A 19,455-nucleotide genomic window follows, 5' to 3' on the forward strand; every position below is an offset into this window, starting at 1 on the left:
TATCTAATATATAAATATATGTATAATATATACATTTTATAATATATAATATTTATAATATTTATAATATATAAATATATATGTATAATATATATATAAATATATAAATATATGTATAATATATACATATATATATATATATATATATATGTATATATTATACATATATTTATATATTATATATTATATATATTTATATATTATTTTATTTATATATTATTTATATATATATATATAAAATTATAATAATACAAATTTTTCACCTGTGTTAAAAAAAATATTCTTTTTTCCCGATTTCGGCTCGAATTCCCAAAACTCTTCCTCCTGCGGTGATTTCCTCGATTTCCCGGCGAGGACCTTAAATCTCAAATGTGGAAAATTAAAGAGCGCCGGCTGACGTCTTAAGCCACCCCGATTCACCCTCGGGAGCCGTCACGACGTCACGAGTGTTATCGACGTGACGTCGGGGCGGAATTCGCGCACGTTCCGGTCAACACACGTGCGGCGGATGTACACGTGCGTGGGCCATAATCTCACAACTAGAGAGAACGTCCATCTAGTCTCCCTTTCAACCCCCGTCACCCCATTCGCTCGACGGGCGTTATGACCCACGTTCGATCATCAGGAGCGTCGACAGCGGAAGCGGAATACGAGCTGATTACAGGCAACAGAGACTGAGAGCGGAAGCGTATTTCCAGGAAGATTCATGTCTATACGCGGGCGAAACCTCCGCGTCAAAGTTTAACGACGAGCGCGATGAATTATGGAGTGTGTTGTCTCGCGGAAACTCGAGACTCTGCGACTTTCGCGATAAAGCGCTCGAACGGACGTGGAAGAATAGACTGGGACTGTCGCGAGTGCAAATTGTTAATAAATAATTTGTAGGAAAATGGCGCGAATATTGCGCAACAATCTGTCCGCTCGCAAGACGATTTCGTGAAATTGCAATTTTTTCTGAAGCATATATTTTGGATGCAAGTGAAAAATATTTTCAATAAAAATTAATGTCAGTGAGAAATATTTTCAAAAAAATTAATACAAGTGATAAATATTTTCAATAAAAATTAATACAAGTAATAAATGCACACAAAATTCTTTCATAAATATCTCTACTTATCGTATTTTTGATGAAAAAATTATAATGCAAGTGAAAAATATTTTCAATAAAAATTAATACGAGTGAGAAATATTTTCAATAAAAATTAATACAAGTGAGAAATATTTTCAATAAAAATTAATACAAATAATAAATGCACACTAAATTGTTTCATAAATATCTCTACTTATCGTTCTATAAATAATTAATTTCACGAACTTCGCTAATTCTTCTTGATTTTTGTAAAACCATAATACGAGGAATGTGAGAGGAGAATAATAACACATTCTTTCACTGAAATAATTTCATTATATTACGGCAGATATAAAAAAGTATGTGTTAATACTAATCAAATTTTAAATAAAAACATGAAATCATAAAAAGAGATTTTACATTATTGTTCCGATAACAATCTAAATTATTAAATAACATAAATCATTATAAATTTATTTATCTAATTTATTAATTTGTAGAAAATAACAAAACTCCTGACAAAATCGAGGATACACACATATATGATAATTTATTTACAATCGTTGCGCACAGTGTAAAAATTATATTTTACATCCTGAAATCTTTCATTTTTTCTTCTCATTAAATTTCCTCTAATAAAACTTCATCTATCGTACAAAACAATAGGTAGAAAAAAAAGATCTATATAAACAACTAAGTTCGCGAACGACCAATTAATTCCTAGAGTCGATAATTGTTGCTTGGAGACCTAATTAAAGGGTTGCAGGTGAACAACACTGATAACACGAGTAGATCTGACGCAACGATTTTATTGGAGCACGCAGAGTATTTAGCTAACCAGAGACAGACACGCACAAGAAAGAGAAAGGGAAAATCGCAACGGTATAAAAAAAGACAGAATATATTAATGAAACGTGACGACAAGCGTGCCGCGATTTTATCGCGATGACGTATGACGGACGTCGGGATGATAGAAAGGGGTAATGCGTGTTTCCGGCCCTTAATCCTCGTTGTATTCGAAGGGTTCGGGTGGCTCGGCCTCCTTCTCCTCCTCTGGTTTTGGCCCGAAAGCTGAAACAAATCGAAAGCGCTCGTAGGCACACGTCCTTCCCTTAAAATAGATGCTGCTGTAATAAGAGCAGATAAAAAACTGCTCTTGTGCATCCCGTTTTTATATAATAATTTTATTTATATAGTATTTGAAATATTTCTTCCTCTGCAAACATTATAAATTACTATAAAAAATATAAGCTCTTGAAAATCTAAAAATTAATATACAATAAATAATATATAATATATATAATATATAATATATATAATATATATATAATATATATATATATATAATATAGTATATATATATATATAATAATATATAATAATATTAATAAATAATAATTCATATACAATAAATAATATATATTAAATTAATATACCTATAATAAATATACGTGAATGTAAAAAAATAATTAAATGTTTTTAATTTTTCTTCTCCTTCTGTCCAAAATAAATGAATAATGAAAATCTAATTAGACTATTTCAAAATTTTTATCTCATTTCTTTCGCCCTAATTTTATCATAAATATTAATAAAAAAATTTGATCATTAAATTTAGAATTAATGACTTACCGGCAACGGGCTTAACGAGCTCCTCCTCGGTGTCGGTCTGTATATGCTTAACCATAACAATGCCGCCGATCTGAATATCCTTGACGGGAACATAATGGCTATTCTCGAACAACTGGATGACCTTAAGCTGCTGACGCAGGACTCGCGCGGGATTCTGGAGGACCTCAACTAAATCGAAATTCGTCTCGGGCTCCTTCTTCTCCTTTTCATCGTCCTTACTTCCTTTCTTCTCGGGCTTCTCCTTGGACTCCTTAGGCTCCTTCTCGTCCCTCTTCTTCTCATCCTTTTCCTTCGAGGACGACGCGGCGGCTTCTTTCACCTCGTGAAGCTCCTTCGTCTCCGAAGGCGGATCCTGTAATATTTTTTTAGATTTTCCCCAGCTTGTCGCTTGCCAGCAATCTATTATCCTGCCCTTTTCGCGTATTTGCCATGCAAATCGCCAAGTTTACCAGTAAAACCCAAAATAGGAAGAAACGGATTATCGAACGTTTCAGAAAGAAATTGGTTCTTTGACAGGAAGAGGATTTTTTGCGTTAAAAACTTTATTCTTGTTCATCAAAGTTGCATGTTCTAACTTGAGATTCAATGTATTTAAGAGACTAAAAAGAGATGCACAGATATATAAAGATAATGCTAAAGAAAGATTCATACGAAATTTTCACTTACAAATCTCTGAGCAAACATTCACAAAACAGGAAATGTTGAAAATTGTATACGAGTATTAAAACAAGAATGTTGAGAATTTTTAAATTGACGCATAAAAACTTGCAAGAATTCATTCCAAAAAAAGATAAATAAACAACCAAGGCTTGAGTTAAAGTAAAAATTTAAAGCATACAGAAATTAGAAATTCAAAAAATTGAAATTTATGAATATAAAAACAGATTTTAAAATTCGTGAATAAAATGTTCCAATAAGCAAGAATAAAAATAAGAATCACGATGAGGAAAAAATAACAATAATAATTTTTTGTATTACACGTGCAGGCAAAGTGGCACTTTGTGTGCGTGTTTTCTGTGCGGAAAGCGACCGATTTCCCACGCCGCCATCTAGCGACGCGGTGAGTGAATAAGCCGCATTCAAAGCCATTGCCTACGACTGAGCCGCGTTCAAAGTCATTGCCCACGGCTTCAGCCGTGGACAATAACTTTGAACACGGCTATTCCCGCATCGTGCCGCCGCAAGATGGCGGCGTGCGATCGGCCACCTCGCGCACAGAAAACGCGCACAAAGCCACTTTGCCTGCACTTGTAATATAAAATAGTATGTGTATCACATGCGGATTGACAATTGTTCACTCGTGTGGAATGGTCGCACTCGCCTTCGGCTCGTGCATCCATCCCCCGCACTCGTGACCAATTCTCAACTTTCCGCACTTGATACACAATATATTATTCCCTCTTATATAGAATGTTTTTATAAAAACTGTTTTTATTAATATAAATTTATTAATATTACTAAATATTAATTTACTAATATTAATACCGTCTAAACATTAATGATCTAAAATACAAATAAAGGACAACTCTTTTCAAAGAAGGAGCAAGGGATACAAGGGGCTTTCAAAAAATGTTCATTCGTTCTCGACGAATAATCCGTAAAGCTTCATCATTCCAATCAACTCACCACCTCCATCTTCTCGTGCGAATCCCTTGCCTTCCTCTCGGACTCGCGTCTCCTGGCGCGAGCCGCGATGCTAAGGACAGCAGTGGTGACCTTCTCTCGCTCCTCCCTCTTCTTCTCCTCAAGAGGCGCGGGATAGGCGTACATGCTCGGCCTGGCGTCCGACCTGATCTTCAGCTTGGGCATCTTCAGCTGAGCGTTCAGGGCGATCAGACACGTGGGCGTAAACGCCAGGGCCAGGCAATGAGCCAGGGGGAACCAGTACCAGTACTGGGTAAACACCAGAGCGCCCACCACCGCCAGCATATTCGTGTGTCCTGTTCGCGACTGCAGGGACACGGTCACGTTTCGACCGCCTAAGAAAAAAGCAGAAGTCTTTACTCCCAGCTGACTTCTCTTCTTCTCTTTTGTTTTGTACGAGCCGCATACCCGAGTTTTAACGACAAAAGCAGTAATTGTACGTTCTAAACATATGTCTCGTACATTCGCGATGCTGCAAAAAATGTTTGCGCTAGATAAAAATTGTTTAAAAATGTAAAAATCTAAAAATTTGAGGATTTTAATTATTAATTTATAAATATTTAATTATTGAAAAAGTTCTTGCTTTGCAAACATTAAAACAAACGCAAAAATGTATTATTTTAAAAAGCAAGCTCATAAATGAAATGTGAAAAGCTTTTTCTCGACATTCTACATACATAAAAATTAATATTTTTCAATTTTACATGAAAGAATTAAGAATCGCAAGTTCTATGAAACTAGAATTTTCTTTTCCATGAATTCAGGATCTTTAATCTCCTTTCTTCTCGCCCCATTACAATAGGAAAAAAATATAGGATAGCGATTTTATTAACCCTCCTGTCAAAATAATTATTCATCTTCCCAACAATATATCCAGGTTACTCAATTACATATTTGCACACTGCGATAATTTTTTTACAACAGCTGCATCAAACATATTTTTTCGTTATATTTTAGGAAATTTCCAAACACAAAAGACCTTTGTATTTTATTCCAAAACACGTCCCCTTTCCAAAAAAAAGGCATGTTTTGACATTATTGTCGCTTTTCCGCGATGCTGATTGGCTGTTGTTATGCGTTTGATTCCCCTTTCTAAAAAAAGGTACGTTATTGACATCGTTGTTGCTTTTCCGCGATACTGATTGGCTGTCCCAATTCACTTTTTTATACGTTAGATTCATAGCCTCAAGCATCAGCTGTTGAGAGTTTGACAGTTGTCAAAATAAAATTAAATAAAATTACAATCCCCCTTTTATATATAAAAAGGCATGTTATTGACATTGTTGTTGTTTTTTCGCGATACTGATTGTCTGTCTCAATTCGCATTTTTATACGTTAGATTTATAGCCTCGAGCAACTGTTGAGAGCAGCTGTTGAGAGGGTACAGTTTGACAGTTGTCAAAATAAAATAAAATAAAACTACAATTATTACAAAATTAAATCTCACACACATTAAAAGGATTAAAGAAAAATGAAGAATTCGTCGAAGAAGAGAAATTCCATCAGGACTCACCGGCATCGATGATTCCTTGCGCCAAAATCGCCCCGAACTTAGCCATCACGTCCTCGTGTTTGTCCACAATGACCTTAGCGTACAAAGCTCTGAAATCCTTGACGCGTGGGCACGTCGCCTCCGTCTGTTGGATCAGGATCATGGCGGAGGCGATCAGCGCTCCCTGCCTGACAAAGTTCACCGGATCGTTGGTCATCGGGTCCAGCAGAGCGATGGCCTCCTTCAGACCGGTGCCCGCACAGGCGATCCCCAAAGCCATCGCCGCCCCGTATCTCACGTGCGGATTATAGCTCTCCGCTAAAAGGGACACCACGCTGGGACACTGCCCCGGAGTCCTGAAACATGCGAGAAATTGTGCTCCTAACTTTTGCGTTCTCAGCCCCTTCGCACACTCTTATATTTGTATTCTATCCGCACTCTATTTCGATGTGTATTTTATAATTTATAAATATTTATAATTATATAATATAAACTTAAATAAAATTGCTTTATAATTTTAACCATTAACTGGTATCGTCAAACTCACTGACTTAACTGGTATCGGAGGGTCATTTGAGACCCCAAGGTAAAATACTTTCTCATTAGTGGGATATTATATTTTTATGGTTATTTATTTGATTAAATGAAACAATACACTCTTCCAAAAGTATCAATCAATCATATCAGTCATTTATTGATGTGTTGTTAATAATTACATGACTTTTTTAAAATCACTATAAGAAAATTAAGATTAGTTTTTACACCTCTTGGGTCATTTTTGACTCCACGATACTCTAGTTAAGAGTTAAATCAAGTTTTAAGAATTAATAAGATTAGTCATAGATTTTATTAATCATAAATTTAGCAAACCTCGCTATATAAATTTTTAAAACAATTTATAAATAAATAAATGATTAAATAATAACTAATTCTAATTTAATAACCTCCGGGGAGAAGCATACGTTTAACAAATCCATACGCGAATTGACATAAACGTTAATTATATCAGACACATTTTCTCGTCCTGTTTCAGGAGGACGATTCGGTGTTGGTGGATGGTGCCTGTCAGATTCCCGATCCCCTTTACAAATTAATCGGCAGCATAATCTGCTTCTACATCCCACTGGGCGTGATGCTGTTGACGTACGCATTGACGGTGAGATTGCTAGCGGAGCAACAGCAGAACATCGGTGGGAAAGGAGCAGGTTGGTCATCAGGATGGTTGGGTGCGCCTCAGGGTGCGCCTCAGGGTGCACCTTCCGCGACAGGTTCGTGTATTGTCGCGTACACTAGCCTGTTACCTCCCGAAAATCGATCGATCCTGGAATCGCGCTTCCCTATATTTAATCCTTTTTTCATTTCATTCGTTCCTTCTGAATAATTATAAATTTGAAATTTAATTAACAATTTCTAGAATTAAAAATATTAATACCAAATCGAATATCATTCATATCCTTCATTTTGTCCTAAAATGTGTTGACGTTTAAAAAATTTCGGAAATATATTTAAAGAATTTTCATTTCTCCAAATTCCTTTTTCCATTTTCAATTTAATTTTCTAAATTAATTAGAAAAATCGAAAAATCAACAATTCATCGGATTAAAAATATTCATATATATAGAATATCTTGGTATTCATAAACCATCATTCATACTTTTCATCTCGTCCTAGTTTAGAAATATGTTTGCAACTTTAAAAAATTTCGAAAAAAATATTTAAATAATTTTCGATCCTTCAAATTCCTTTTTCCATTTTCAATTTAATTTTTTTAATTAATTATAAAAATAAAAAAATCAACAATTCGTCGGATTAAAAATATTAATATATCGAATATCTTGATATTCATGAACTATCATTTATACCTTTCATCTCGTCCTGGTGATTTAAAGAATTTTCAATCCTCCAAATTCCTTTTTTCTATTTTCAATTTAATTTCCTAAATTAAATATAAAAATCGAAAATCAACATATCAAAGGATTAAAAATATTAATTTATCGAATAGTCATCTTAGTATTCATAAATTTAGTCATTATCCATACTTTTCATCTCGTTTTAGTTTAGGGATATGTATACAACTTTAAACAATTTCGAAAATATATTTAAAGAATTTTCAATCCTTCAAATTCTTTTACGCGCTAACAAATTCTTGATGCTTCGTAATATTTCGACGGAAAAATCACGACCTTCCTCGAATTTTAATTAAATAACAAGTGGTTAAAAAAATATGTTATTTTTTTATTCATCTCAAATATTTCTCTTATCATTCCACGAAGCACTTTTACCCACTTTTCTCTCGCTCATTTGGCAGCGATAAAAAAAATGAAAAAAAATGATTGCGCCTCTAAAAACGTTGTTTATATCAATTTATCAATTTTCCACCTATTTTTTCTACATATATACAACGTACACATAAAATTGTATTATATATCACATATAACAAAGAATAAACATTTTAATATACAGCTAGCTAAATAAATCAGAATCTTGATAAAAGATACCACACACACTTATATACATATATATATATATATATATATATATATATATATACACTACCGCTCAAAAGTATTTGCCCACCCTTAATTTAAAAAAAAACTAAATTGTGTCTATTGTCTTTCATCGATGTTTATCAGTTTATGCGTTAACGGAAAGTCGTTTTCAATAGCTATATTATAAATATCACTTCACGTTTACTAACAAATAGCAAGAAAGTCAAATAAGGTATTTATGACTCTTTTCTTAAAATGAGTATTTTTAAGTTTTTATTACAGAGACCCGTGTTTCATGGAATTTTTTTTGTTTATTTGATATTTTAGAATGTAGCGAATATACATTTACGTCAGTTATCTGCTGCCATTTGAACAGACAACATCTTTCAATGCACATTTTGCAAAAATAGTTTTGTTTTTATTCTTCCACATAATATTAAAATAGTAAAAAAAGAAATTATCTGACGAGATGAGAGGCATAATTGTCGGATTTCGTAAGGCTGGAAAGAGTAATAGACAAATTTTATAGTCATTTATAGTCATTATTTTCAGTCATTTATAGTCGTTAATTTTTAGTGATTTAAAGTTATTTATTTATAGTCGTTTATAGTCATTTTATATTTATAGTCATTAATTTTTAGTCATTTATAGTTATTTATTTATAGTCATTTATAGTCATTCATTTATAGTCATTAATAATCATTTATTTATAGTCATTTATAGTCATTCATTTATAGTCGTTTATTTATAGTCATTTATAGTCATTTAAACACAATTTACCTAGGTGGGCCGATACTTTTGAGCGGTAGTGTACATATATAGCCCTCTCATCGTCTATTTTCTACTTTATTCTTCGTTCATTGTCGAGCAATTCTTCCGAGCGACAATATTTCCCGATTTTCCCTGGGGACACGCGGCAGTTTACGCAAAAATGAGCAACTCAGAAGCAGGCTATGTACGATTATTATTTTTTTTCCATCCCGATAAAAATTATTATTTATTCCAATTTATCAAATGCCCGCGGCTTCAAAGAAAAGCGCGCGTTCCGGGGGTTTCGTTCTCTCATAAACGTTTTCCCGGAATGTTGGGTCGCAAATTCGTCTCCTCCTTAACAAAGCGCTCGAAAGAGAGAGAAAGCGTTCCTTCGCTCTCTCTCTCTCTCTCCGTCCCACTTCCGGCGAGGTTTCGCCGGAAGCCATCACGTCTACTGTCGCTTTGATTTTACTCCGGCAAATCTCCGATTACCGCGCAACAAACGGAATTTGCATACCAACTTTACGCCAGAATACACTACGCCATTTTGCGCGGCGCATCGCGCAATTATTGCGGTTTACAGCACGTTTCCCTATTAAGTGCCTCTTCGTTAAATATAAATAAAGTAGGAAAAGAAAGATTACATCTTACGTCGTAAAAAAAGATTAAACAGGGTGTCTATTCAAATCTCTAGGATCAAAACATTCCTTCGTTGTAAAAAAAAATACGTAAAATTACGTTAAAAGTATGTAAAATTACATAAATAATAAATATAAAATTACATGATAAATAATGAAAAGGCAAACATTTCTATTATTTATTTTATAAGTGTAATTTTACACTTATTATTTATGTAATTTTACACATTTCTGTGTAATATATTACATATTTTTTTATAGTACTGATCTTCCAGATATTTTCCTTTGAAGTTCTAGATAAAATAAAATGTTTCTTTTTCTATTCATAAAATTGCAAAAAGTTGCGAGATTACATCTTACATTGTAAAAAAAAATTAAACAGGGTGTCTATTCAAATCTCTAAGGTAAAAAAAATTCCCAAAGAATTCTCTTATCTTCCAGATATTTTCCTTTGAAATTCTAGATAAAATAAAATTTGTAGATGCCTTTTAAAATAAGTTTCCCTTCTATTCATTTACGATTACAAAGAATGCATATTACAAAGAATATTGATTTATTAATCGTATGTATATACCATATCATATCATTACATCTAAACGCTAAAGAGATGTATAAAATTACAAAATAAAGAATAAAACAATAAATAATTTATTAGAAATAGTTTCATATGTTTTCTAATTTATTAAACCATTATTAAAAAATGGAATAATTTTCTATGATACTTAAATAAGATTTTTCTATATTAAAAAGAGGTAAAAGCACGTGAAATTTTATGAAAATTTTAAAATAGTAGAAATAGACACCCTGTTAAAAATCTTGATCTCCGAATTTCTCGAAGTGATTTCCTCTAAATTCGAGAATTTCAGCCAAAACTCGCTAATGATGGGGGGTGAATTATTTTTCTTATCTATCCTCGCGAATCTCCATCGTGTGCAACTAATCATTACGGTATAAATAATTCGGCGCGCAACATCGAGGATGCAGAGTCTCGCATGATTAATGGTTGGTTTTTTCCTCTTTTTTTTTTCTTTCATTTTCCGCGCGGAAGATCGATCCCGGCGATCGATGGAGCAAGAAAGAGAGAAATAGGCGAGGCTCTGTCTCTGTTTGAAAGCACTTCGCGACAAGAAACTTCGCCGGCACGTCACCGGAAGCTCGCCGACGTCCACGACGAAGAGATATGCAAATGGCGGACATTATGCAAAGAACTCGGATGCGACACAGTATGCTGAGAAAGTCGCGTCCGATATGAAAATTAATCGATAGCTCCCGGGGCTGGAAGCGCGATTTTTTACCCGGGAGCGCTTAATATTCCGCAGGATCGAAGGATTTCGCAGGACACGACGTGGAGATCCTTTGAGCGCGTTACGACCCGAGGCATAAACCTACTCGAGACAGACACTTCAGAATTCCAGACGATTTTTTTTAATATGCGAGAAAAAAGAAGGAGAAATTTCAAAGAAATTAATAAAAATGGCATCAAGTTCGACTTAAAAATTCATGTCGGAATTTCTAATAATTAAAGTTTCATTTTCTAGGTTTTCTAGGTAATTTCTAGGCATAATCGGGTCCAGAATAATTGTATTCGAATTTTAGATTGTAGTATCTATAAAATTCCAAATAGTACTTACGCTTTCTTATTGTTAAGAATCGAATCTTTTAAAAAATAATACTTTAAAAAATCTATATATATAAAACGTAAAATTTCTCATAAGTACTCGTATATTTTTCATAAGTACTCATAAGTACTCATAAAAGATGCGAATATACTTGATTCAAGTTTGAATGTACTTGAAAGTACTGTTCTTTTTTTTTATATAGAATTTGAAATCATACAAATTTTTACTTGCAAGATACTTAATCCCATTTACCAGATCATTTCTGAGCTACATGTAAACTGATAAATAAAAAATAAATAGTTAGAGGAGCAATTCGTAAAAATTTCTAAAAAAAAAACTCGACAAAATATTCCAATATTTTCCTCTAATATTATTAATTCCCTGACTCTTTTGACCTTTCTAAAAATTAGAAGTTAAATTTAAAATTAACAAGAAAGCTTAAAATATACATTTAAACTCTCTTCTTCGATCAAAAAAAAAAAAAAAAAAATAATTCCTCACACTCCCTCATCATCTCCGAGCGCTAAAATTAATAAAAATCCATACATTCTCCAATAAAAAAAAAAGGAAATTCATTCTGCTACATATCAAACAAAAAAAAATCATCAAAATCCTCTCTTTCCTCACCAACAAACGCAAGAAGCAAAAAAATTGGAATAAATAATCGCTAAGGTCTCCCCGATTCTGTCCGACAATTTTCAGGACTCGATCGACGGAACACTTGGAAGAGGTACCTCCTGAACAAAAGCTCGGGCGGAAGCGGCGGCACGCCGCAGCACACTTCCGGCACGTCGACCGACACCGAACTGACCACTCTCGACACCCACGAGCTCTGGCTGCCGGAAAGCGAGCCGCCACCCTCGGCCATGTCCGCCTTGCACGCCTTCGGCGCGGAGATGCTGAAGCTGTCGAGAGGTCTCGAGGGTATGGCCGGCAGCCCCGGTAATCAAACCCCGTCAAAATCGACTCTCCAGCATCAGCAACAGGTGCAGCTGCAGCACCAACCGCAGCTGCAGCAACAGGTGCAGCTGCAGCATCAACCGCAGCTGCAGCAACAGGTGCAGCTGCAGCAACAGCACCAGCTGCAGCTGCAGCAACACGGTCCCTCGCCGCGCAGATGCAGCTTCCGCAACGGGTATGCCGAGTCAGATATGTGTTTGCGAATCGCAAATCTTTCTGTCAGCTTGCTCTTCGTGTTCTATCCATTGGATGTTTTGTCATTTGTCATAATGTATCATTTATAGAATCATTAATATGTGTACGACGTGTGTGAGAGAGGAAAATTCTTCCCTATGTGTTTATATAATTTGAATAAATGGAGGCTAAACAGTCGGCTCAGCTAATTGAAAAATGTATAAATCGAAGATATAAATTAATAAAAATTAAAGAGAGAGAAATATGAAAAAACGGATTATATAATAACAATAAATATCAAAATATATTTCTATTATTTTAATTTCTAATTCACGAAAATATCTTTCATATTGTTTTCCCTCTGAAGAAGTTTCTTAAGGGGATCCTAAGCTAATCTAAGTTTCCTTTCTGTTTTCGGCAAACTGCGAGGTTAGATAAACTATAAATTTATTTATTGGCTATACGGATTGTTTTTTACCTGAAATTAGAGCGCTTCGTTCTTTGTTAATTTTTATACTTTAGTTTGTACAAGAAAAAAATTTATCAATCTGTATAGTCTCGTATATCTACAGTTACAGCATTCTTGAATTTATAATTCTGTAACCTAGATATATAAGACTATATAGATTGATAAATTTTGTACAAATTAAAGTATTAATATTAACAAAGGGCGAAGCGCTCTAATTTCAGGTAAAAAAACAATCCTTATAGCCAATAAATAGATTTATAGTTTATCTAACCTCACATTTTGTCGATAAAACAGGAAAGAAACAACAGACTTCTCAAGGACGTTTAAAATACCCTTTTTATTGGCTATACAGATTAAAAAATCCTTTTCCACAATTAAAATACTGATAATAATGAACAGGGAACGCTGTAATTTCGTGTAAAAAAAATAATAAAAGTTAAAAAATTAGTTTTTTTATCGACCTCTCGCATCAGCTCATAACAATACTTATTTAATACAAAAGTTCTGCAGTTCATTTGTGCACAAAATATGGCGCTCCCAATAAAGATGACATGAAAGAATAATGCAGAAGTAATAAAAATACTTTCATTGTAGAGGATTTTTCAATCTGTATATTCAATAAAAAGTTAACCTAACTTAAAGTCGGTAAAACAGAACTACGGCATCATCCCGTTATAAAAAAATTTTTCTTAATTTTCTCTCCTTGTTATGCTGAAGAAATCATCATTTTTTTTCTGATACTGACTTTAATACCACTATATTGTTTTGCGTAAAACACCCTGTATATGCGGGACGATCAATCCCGGTGCAATTTCGTAAAGAGGGAATTTCTGAGCTTGTTTGAATTTTCGCAGCGGATGCTTTCGCAATTATTAACGACACATCCATCGCGTTGTAAACCGTGGGCTCTCAAAACACGCCATTGCGCCTGACGGGAGGGTGCGTTTTCGCGCGGCAATACGACGGCACGAATTTACGTCATTTTGTCACTCCGTTTCGCACGAACATACCGGTAACTATCGCAAGACGCGGTTACCCTCCCGTCAAGTCAACTCACATGTGTTGGCAACCGAGGAGTTTCCCTCATGAATTTATGTCACTTTATATATAATATGCTCGGGATTCAAACTAGTGAAAATTTTAATGACAAAATGTCCCATTACATTCCACATTCTCGCTCGTAATCTAACAATAGATCGTTTATATAATTTTGATTATGCATAACCCAACCTTCTTACTTTTAACTGTCTTAATTTTAATTTTTTATATTCCAATTTTCACGAAACACATTTTTTTATTTCTTGGAATTTAAATTTTCACTTAATTAATAATTTTTATTCTCGAACATAATTTATGTAATTTGTGTAATTTTTGTATAATTTATATAATATGTTTAAATAATTTTTTTATAAATTAATACAATTGTCGCTCGTATATTGAAAACAAAGTGATAAATATAAGGCCAACTTATCGAGCTGAATATTCGAGATGTTCAGTCAACTACCATTTATTACATGTGTAAATTATAAAACTACAGTCATTATATTAAAACTAACGCAAATTACAATCATTCTATAAACGTTTCGACCGCACGCGGTCTTCTTCAGTATAATTATTGAAATATAAATTCTTACAATTCACATAATATCGAAATTTAATTATAGTTATTCAGAATCAAGAGTTTTTGAGCAATTAACGCGTGTTTCAATCCGTCCTGTCCAACAATGTTCGCCTCGATATGATCCCTGATTTTGTTCAGATCTCGAATAGTTTCATCGTTAATATGCGAGAAATTAACCCGTTCCGTAGGCGCTGCGATTAATAAAAAATTACCGATCAACGTATGTCCAAATTATAATATGTATCCCCTACAATTGGTAGTATGCTTACCTATCATCGTTCTTCTTGACAATTTTGCTACTTATTAACAGTTATTAAGGATGACACATAACAAACCAACAATACAGAAAGACAGCTCATTTTAAACTCTACTTGATCGGAGAGCGTGCGTGTTTATATATGATCTAATATCTATGTTTTACTCGTTAATGTCCTATTTGTCCTATTATTATTTCTTGTTCGCTAATATATCCAAAATATCAAAATACGACTCGCTAAGTAACTCAGTATCTTTGTTTAAATTTAGTCCATTTTTTTGTTCCTTGATATGTAGCATCTCAGAAATGAGTCTTTTATAATAATTATTTTCGTTGTCCATGATCTTAACATTGTCCCAATTAAAAGTATGATGTTCATTTATTATGTGTTCAGAAATTACTGAATGTTTCGTTGAGTCCAATCTAATATTATTTTTATGTTCTTTCATTCGCGTCTGCAATTGCCTCTTTGTTTGGCCTACATAAGATGCATTACAATTATTGCAACTGATCTTATAAACCACATTCGAATTGCATGGAAGTTTAGTTTTATCTTTCTGCGCTTTAATAATATTATCCAGTTTGTTGAGACATCTATACCCTACCATACAATTTTTATTTTTATTTTTATTTAATTTTTTTATATAATTTTCGTTCACCTTTTCATTGACGTACAAATACAAAGACTTTTTTTTATAAAATTTGAATATCTGTTCATCGACAGAAGGGTTAAATTAATATTCACCCTCTCAATTTTAATTGAAAGTCTCGCGATATTCCTCCATTAAAAATATCCTGAAATAATACCCCGAAGTTTCTTTCCTAAAAATGTAATACGTGGATCTTTCCTCTCCCAATATTTCTATTAATAACATTTCAAGTATCAAAGTAGTTTTCTGGAAAAAGATTTTCCAAGAACACGCGGCTTTCGGAGAATCCCTCGAAACTCAATATTTGCCTCGCGAGCTTAAACTTATATATTATTAGCTTTTTTCTTAAAATAAATTTCTCTTAATATAGCTCTTAATATTTTCACATCGAAAAATAACTCGAATAAGAATGAAAGAAAATCTTCTTTATTCCTCCATAATTCAAATATGCAAAGAATTTAATAAAGACATCTCCCTATTTTGGTCCCTAAATATTTTTCGTCTGAGAAAAATTGTAAAAATACCAGAGAATCGATATATTTTACAAAAGTTAAATATCAACCTGAGAGAGAGAGAAAGAGAGAAATCAATTTAATATTCATCCAGGGGATCTGAAATATATTCCTTCGAATATTCTCGTACACAGGATCATCGGCAATACTTGTCGAAGGAATCGAAAGTAAGTTGCGAAAGAGAGGAGGAGGAGAATCATATTTGACGTCGTTTAGAGCTTCCAGAGCATTTCAGTCGATCGACTAAGGAATACGCAAACTGAAAGTGAAACGAGGAGGTCAGAGTAAGGCGGGAATATTAAAAAACTCCTCCGTCTCTGCGATCAAATACATTTCAATCATAAGATCCATCGAACCGCGAAGTCTCCTGTATCTTCGATCTTTCACGTTCCGTCAATGCATAATTTTTCACCTTTCCAACAATATAAAGTATCCAGGTACAAACTGCGCGTTTTCGATATAGCCTTGCGATAATTTTTTTTTTTTTTTTTTTTTTGACAGCTGCGTCGATTATTCCTTATAATTTTATAGGAAATGCATTTTATTCTATTTTAATGACAGACACTGTAATTGCACGTTCTAAATATTTCATCAATTCATAATGCTTCGAAATATTTGAGATTAAATATTTGTGTTCATAGAGAGAGAGAGAGAGAGAGAAAATTGCGTATAAAAGTTTAAAAATAAATAAAAACGCAGAAATCCACAAATTCGAGAATTTAAATTATTAATTCAATGAAATATTAAATTTTAAGCAATAAAAAATTTTGCTTTGCAGAAATTGAAAAATAAAAAATGCAATATTTAAAAAAAAATAATTAAAAACAAAAAGTTATTTATAAATTGTAAACATTTTTTAAATACATGTATAATATTTTTAAACATATTTCTACATATATAGTATTTTTAAATTTTATATAAAAAAAGATTAAAAATTCGCAAGTTCCATAAAACCTTGTTCTAAAATAGAGCTACATACAAAGAAGAAAAAGAGATTTTGTTAATCTTTCTATGAAAATAATTTTTTGCATAACTTTTCCATCAATATATGAATAAGTGTTTTCGACATATTGCGATAATTTTTTATAGCAACTGCATCAAATTTTCTTCCTCGTTATATTTTTAAAATTTCTAACATGCAAATAAATTCGTCGTATTACGTTTCAAGGATGGAGAAAAGATCCAGCACATTTTTAACATTTAAAATCGCATTGCATATACGGATTCGTTGACAGAGGGATAGAAACATCCGAATCTTCGGAAACGGATAGCTGGCGAGAAAATAAAATTCAAGAATAAATAATTCTAGAATACACACACATCTCGGAATTTCGTAAATATATTTTGCGGAAAAATCCTAGAGAATATCTCTCTGGGGAGTAGCAAAATGCGAGAATTTTATTTAAAGAATGCAGTTGTAGGCGGCGAAAATCCTCGGGAGATGCTCGTAAAATGTGGGAAAAACGCAGGCGGCCGGAAAAATTTCGCGACGAGCGAAAACGCGTGTCGCAGACGATCGAGATAGGAAGAAAATATCTGCCGAAAAATAAATTTAGCGCGATCCAAATAAAATCGTAAAATCTTTGAAAGAATGCGCGACAAAAAAAAAGAAACTTGGAAAAAAAACGAGAAGGACCTCCTCTTTGGACCCTAAGTGATAAATTCAAATCTTATATCCGAGAGTCTGCTATGTAAAAGGCTTAATAAATTCAATTATTTTCGCGATAAATTGAAAAAGAATTTAATTTCGTGATAAATAAATTTCACGAAGAAATTCCGACTTTTTTACAAACACACTCCGACGTTATCGAATTACATTCTACAAAATGACGAATAAAAAAAACGAAAAGGCTCTGAGATACTAAACAAATGAATAAATTCAGGTATAGGAAACGAGCTAATAAAAAAAAAAAAAAGAGCGCAGGAATTAGGCGCAGCAAACTTTTTGTTTCATTCTTCTCGATTTAATTTAAAAATTAAATTGAATTTAAATTGAAAAAAAAGAGAAATAAAATTAAAATTGTTTTCCACGATATACCGTACAAATGGGAGAATAAAAATTACGCGCCATTTTAGTCCAGTAAAATTAGACTTGAAAAGGGCAAAACATCAAAAAAATTATAATCAAACTAAATTTTTGTGGAGACCTTTAATTCGATGTTCTAATGAAATTTTGAAAAGTACCCTTAATTTTATAAAATTCCCTACAAAAAAGGTCATTATACTTTTTTCGTGGAATTAACCGTTTCGAAGATATAGAGCGAATTAAGTCAACGATTATATAACGAACTACAGACGTGGCAACCTTACCGTACGTTTTACTCAAAAACGATTAGTTGTACGAGAAAAAGTATAATAACCTTTTTTGTAGAAAATTTTATGAGCTACAATTTCGATAATAACTATTTTTCTCGAAAAATTGATAGTTTTTGAGATAATGACAAAAAAATAAAGTACCCTTAATTTCATCCAGAGTGTTCTTTTTTTAGTTTTTTGCCATTATCTCGAAAATTATGAATTTTTCCAGAGAAATAGTTATTACCAAAATTGTAGCTCATAAAATTCTCTACAAAAAAGGTTATTATACTTTTTCTCGTACAACTAATCGTTTTTGAGTAAAACGTACGGTAAGGTTGCAACGTTTGTAGTTCGTTATACAATCGTATGTTAACTTAATTCGCTCTATATCTTCGAAACGGTTAATTCCACAAAAAAAGTATAATGACCTTTTTTGTAGGGAATTTCATGAGCTACAATTTTAATAATAACTATTTTCCTCGAAAAATTGATAGTTTTCGAGATAATGGCAAAAAACTATCAATTTCCTCCCTTTTACCCCCCATAAAAAAAACGCCCTAGCTGAAATTAAGAGTACTTTTTAGTATTTCATTAGAACATCGAAAGAAAGGTCTCCACAAAAATGCAGTTTGATTATAATTTTTTTGAAGTCAAAGTTTAATTTTCCTGGACCATTTCCCGTCTCTCGTAATTTTTCGAAAAAACCCTCGGCGACGATTGAATCATCTGAAAATTCTCTCCGTGTTCTCGCTAACGAAAACACAAAAAGCGCGGATGCGTTAGAAAGGTCACGACTACGAGAAAACCCATTTATACACGGTGGACCCAAAGTGGATTGCACTTAGCTGCCGCGACATTCAAAGTGCAAAACCAGAACCAACCCCGGAGAAAAGGGCGAGCAAAAGGGAAGGGTGGAAAGGGAAAGAGGGTGGAGCCGTGGTCGTGTGTACTTAAGTAAACTGCTCTCGCCCCTCCGCGTGAACCTTTAATAAAGGAATGCACTTAGAATCATGCACCTCTGAACGCATCAAACGAAGATTACCTCTCTATTGCTTCGCCTTTTGCGGCGTCAAGTCGCTTCCTGTCGCTTCGATTCCTCGAATCGAATAAACGAGAAGTGTCCCGAGATCTCTCAGATCGTTTATTTCACCTCCAACCCTCTCTATCTCTATCTCTTGTTCT

General features: G+C 33.3%; 2 protein-coding genes across 4 annotated transcripts in view; one reads left to right on the forward strand and one right to left on the reverse strand.

Moving 5' to 3' along the window:
- Nucleotides 1–19,455, forward strand: part of 5-HT2B (5-hydroxytryptamine receptor 2B) — a 78,019-nt gene that overhangs the window by 49,992 nt on the left and 8,572 nt on the right. For 2 of the 3 annotated variants that reach the window (XM_085480558.1, XM_085480557.1), the window contains exons 4-5: nt 6,868–7,102; nt 12,036–12,468. In XM_085480558.1, coding sequence (XP_085336684.1) covers nt 6,868–7,102; nt 12,036–12,468 — 668 coding nt within the window. The remainder of the gene's footprint in view (nt 1–6,867; nt 7,103–12,035; nt 12,469–19,455) is intronic. The other variant, XM_085480559.1, reaches the window with a different exon arrangement.
- The window catches only part of Rpn2 (Regulatory particle non-ATPase 2), a 64,383-nt gene continuing 46,462 nt past the window's right edge, over nt 1,535–19,455 (reverse strand). Inside the window, exons 11-14 of the mRNA XM_029310737.2 lie at nt 5,856–6,190; nt 4,325–4,677; nt 2,699–3,050; nt 1,535–2,140 (exon numbers count right to left, since the gene is read on the reverse strand). Coding sequence (XP_029166570.2) covers nt 2,070–2,140; nt 2,699–3,050; nt 4,325–4,677; nt 5,856–6,190 — 1,111 coding nt within the window. The 3' untranslated portion in view covers nt 1,535–2,069. The remainder of the gene's footprint in view (nt 2,141–2,698; nt 3,051–4,324; nt 4,678–5,855; nt 6,191–19,455) is intronic.

The sequence above is a fragment of the Nylanderia fulva genome, unplaced genomic scaffold, assembly GCF_048542155.1.
Source record: "Nylanderia fulva isolate GAGA-0341 unplaced genomic scaffold, ASM4854215v1 Scaffold15, whole genome shotgun sequence".
Classification (NCBI taxonomy): Eukaryota; Metazoa; Arthropoda; class Insecta; order Hymenoptera; family Formicidae; genus Nylanderia; species Nylanderia fulva.